At 42.8% G+C, this 2,859-nt stretch overlaps 1 protein-coding gene across 1 annotated transcript; it reads left to right on the forward strand.

The window, feature by feature from the left end:
* Positions 1-742: 742 nt before the first annotated feature.
* LOC133393452 (uncharacterized) lies at positions 743-2,270 on the forward strand. Its single transcript, XM_061658541.1, has 2 exons — positions 743-1,156; positions 1,233-2,270. Exons 1-2 carry the CDS (start codon positions 1,116-1,118, stop codon positions 2,188-2,190), a joined length of 999 nt encoding a protein of 332 aa, XP_061514525.1. The 5' UTR covers positions 743-1,115; the 3' UTR covers positions 2,191-2,270.
* The last annotated feature ends 589 nt before the right edge of the window (positions 2,271-2,859 follow it).

The raw sequence follows: 2,859 nt of genomic DNA on the forward strand, positions 1-2,859 counted from the left end.
TGTGAAACCTATATCCCTTACCTCCTGATTCAAAACGCTACCTCGATTCTGCGAATGTACGTAGCGCACAGTATTTCAGCCGCAAAGCGCCTGCCGTACAGATACCCAATAATAACAATTTGATTCATCAGTTTTTCGCATAACGTATCTCATTAACCGTTTTGATGGCATGTTTCGGTTCTGCTACATTGTTAACATCGTACGATATAATTATAATGAGAATTCGTTTATTTGGACCATTATCTTCATGTTTAACTTGATTTTCAATTTCACTAACCATTTTCAATTCTGCAATTTTAATTATGTTGACATGAAATTATACTATTACATCGATGTATCGTATACGACAGCGGTTTTGAAGCGGACGACCGGCAATAAAAGAAACATTTTTTTCTGAAGTTTTATTAATTATTTTTCCTTGTGTTTCACAAACGCAGTTATTTTTTTATAAATGTTTTCAAATGTTCTGCCGCCTGTGTAATGCTACAAGAATCGTTAAACTATTGCTCTGTTTGGTGTTTTAAAAATGAAATGTTACTTTTTTTTTTTTTTATTCAGGAGTAACGGTCCAAAAAGGCCGTATTGCTTAAGAGTAGAAAATACAAATGTAATTCATGGCGCTACAATACATATTGGCAGGGAGACATTTCCTTCTCTGAGCCATGGAAGGGCACCTTATCCCGGGTGTACTCGGACGGTTTGGTTTTAATTAATCCAGTCCATGTGTCAAACTGAGTGGATGTGCCTTCCTCGTGCTCCTGATTTTATACGCTGTTTTGCCGTGTTATTTCTGGAATCTCAACATTTGCAACAGTGGTGCTGCTGAGTTGTTCGTACTGGCTAGTGCGTGCCTTCGATTAATATAAAGCTGCTTCTGTTTATTCAACATTTTTGCCGAGAAAGTGTTTGGCTTCGTTTCTGCTCCTGTCACTCATCAGATTGTGCTGAGTCATCGTTATGCAGTGCTCAACCTGCAATGCACCCACCGATAGTGCTAATTCGGTGTCCTGTGCCGGTGTTTGTGGTTCCAAGCATCACACCCATTGCACGGGGTTGTCCCGTGATTCTACTCGTGAGCTTGGGCGTAATAATCAATTGTTGTGGTTGTGCAAAACATGTCACGAGTTTCGCATTGGCACAAATTCACTTCTCACAAGTGAGATAGCAGCCCTACTCGAATTGGTGAAAGCAGATATTCTCACCACAATTGACTCATCTCTCTCTTCTCTTAGATCGGCTATCAAGAGCGATTTGCTTCCTGAGATCCTCGCTCTCGTTGATAAGCGAGCGCTAACACCCATATTAGCTAAGCCGTCTGTTAGCAACGCATCGCGATCGCACACATCCACTAATGTATCGTCGCTCAATGCCACAAATACATCCAGAACGACTAAAACAGCTTCCGCTCGCCGTACATTTACAAACTCAACGGAGCTCACTGATGATATCCAAGCTGCGAACGATACCAACACTGTGGATGATTCTGACAACTGTAACCACTACAATCATCGTACTAAGTCGACTAGTGATGTTAGTGCTGGAAACTATCGAACAAATACACAAGCATCTTCTGATCCTGTTTTGAACCAAAACACCACCAACACGGGCATAGCCGAGAAAGTATGGTTATACTTCACGAACATCAAATCGCATGTCTCGGCTGATGATATGCGTGTGTGGCTTAAAGCTGTGCTACCAACGGACGATATTAATGTTTACCGTCTCACGAAAAAGGGTGTGAACCTGGACTCGATGTCCTTCATATCGTTCAAAGTGAGTGTTCCTAAATCTCTTAAGGAGCTTGCGCTGCAGTCTACTATTTGGCCAGTTTCACTTACTGTTCGGGAGTTTGTTGCTCGTGGCCTACCAAAGCAACGTGTACATGAAAGGGCTCGATTTGACCCTTCTGAGCTTATTTCGCATCGTACAAATAGTGAAAATTGCTCTTCAGCTGTGCCAAAAACTACCGCTCATCCGGATCATTTTTTGGAACATCGATCGCCACCCCCACAGCGCGTGATTCTATCACCATCCCAGATGACCGAGATCCTAGAGGCTATTCAACTGGAGTTTCCTCCCACACCGCCTCAGTTATCACCGGGGGTGGGGCTTCAATCACAATCCAATCTCAGCAACACGAACCGCTCACCACAGATCAGCCCGTTTGCCAAACGGATAGCTCACAATTAATAGACCCATTTGTGATATATTACCAAAATGTTCGAGGCCTTCGCACCAAATACAATGAATTGCGCCTTTCTGCGAATGAATCAGGGTTTGAAATGCTTGCCCTTACTGAAACCTGGTTAAATGAATCGATTCCATCCAACATGGTCCTTGATAGTGATGCCTACAACATATACCGCTGTGATCGAAGCAGGTTAAACAACGAACGTTCGCGTGGGGGTGGTGTGCTACTTGCATGTTCCGTTCGATATCCTTCTGTGGCACTTAACATTAATCAACCCACGCTTGAAGCTTTATGTATACGTGTTTCTTTTTCTAAGTTTCGTCTTTATGTGGGGATTGTTTATGTGCCACCGTATTTGAGCAGCGACCGCAACTATTTGGAATCCCTTTCTGCTTTCATCAGTGATGCATACATGCAAATGAAACCGAATTATCATCTTATCCTTCTGGGTGACTGCAATCAACCTGCGTTAGAGTGGTCGCTTTCTACCGCAGTAAGGCCAGATTCATCTTCAGCTATAAGACATTATGTGCCACATATTTCTTCGAATACATCCAGTTCCTGCTTTTTGGATATGTTAAACCTGCATGAACTCTATCAGCTGAACGGGGTGCATAACCATTTAAATCATTATTTGGACCTGGTGCTCTCCAACTCTGCTGCAGCTG

The sequence above is a fragment of the Anopheles gambiae genome, chromosome 3 (genome assembly GCF_943734735.2).
Source record: "Anopheles gambiae chromosome 3, idAnoGambNW_F1_1, whole genome shotgun sequence".
Taxonomy (NCBI): domain Eukaryota; kingdom Metazoa; phylum Arthropoda; class Insecta; order Diptera; family Culicidae; genus Anopheles; species Anopheles gambiae.

Bases quoted from the DNA above. Each gene is read 5' to 3' on its own strand.
- LOC133393452 (XM_061658541.1), top strand. From the start codon at position 1,116: ATGTCACGAGTTTCGCATTGGCACAAATTCACTTCTCACAA. The intron at 1,157-1,232 runs GTGAGATAGCAG...CTCTTCTCTTAG, and splicing joins CACAAATTCACTTCTCACAA to ATCGGCTATCAAGAGCGATT.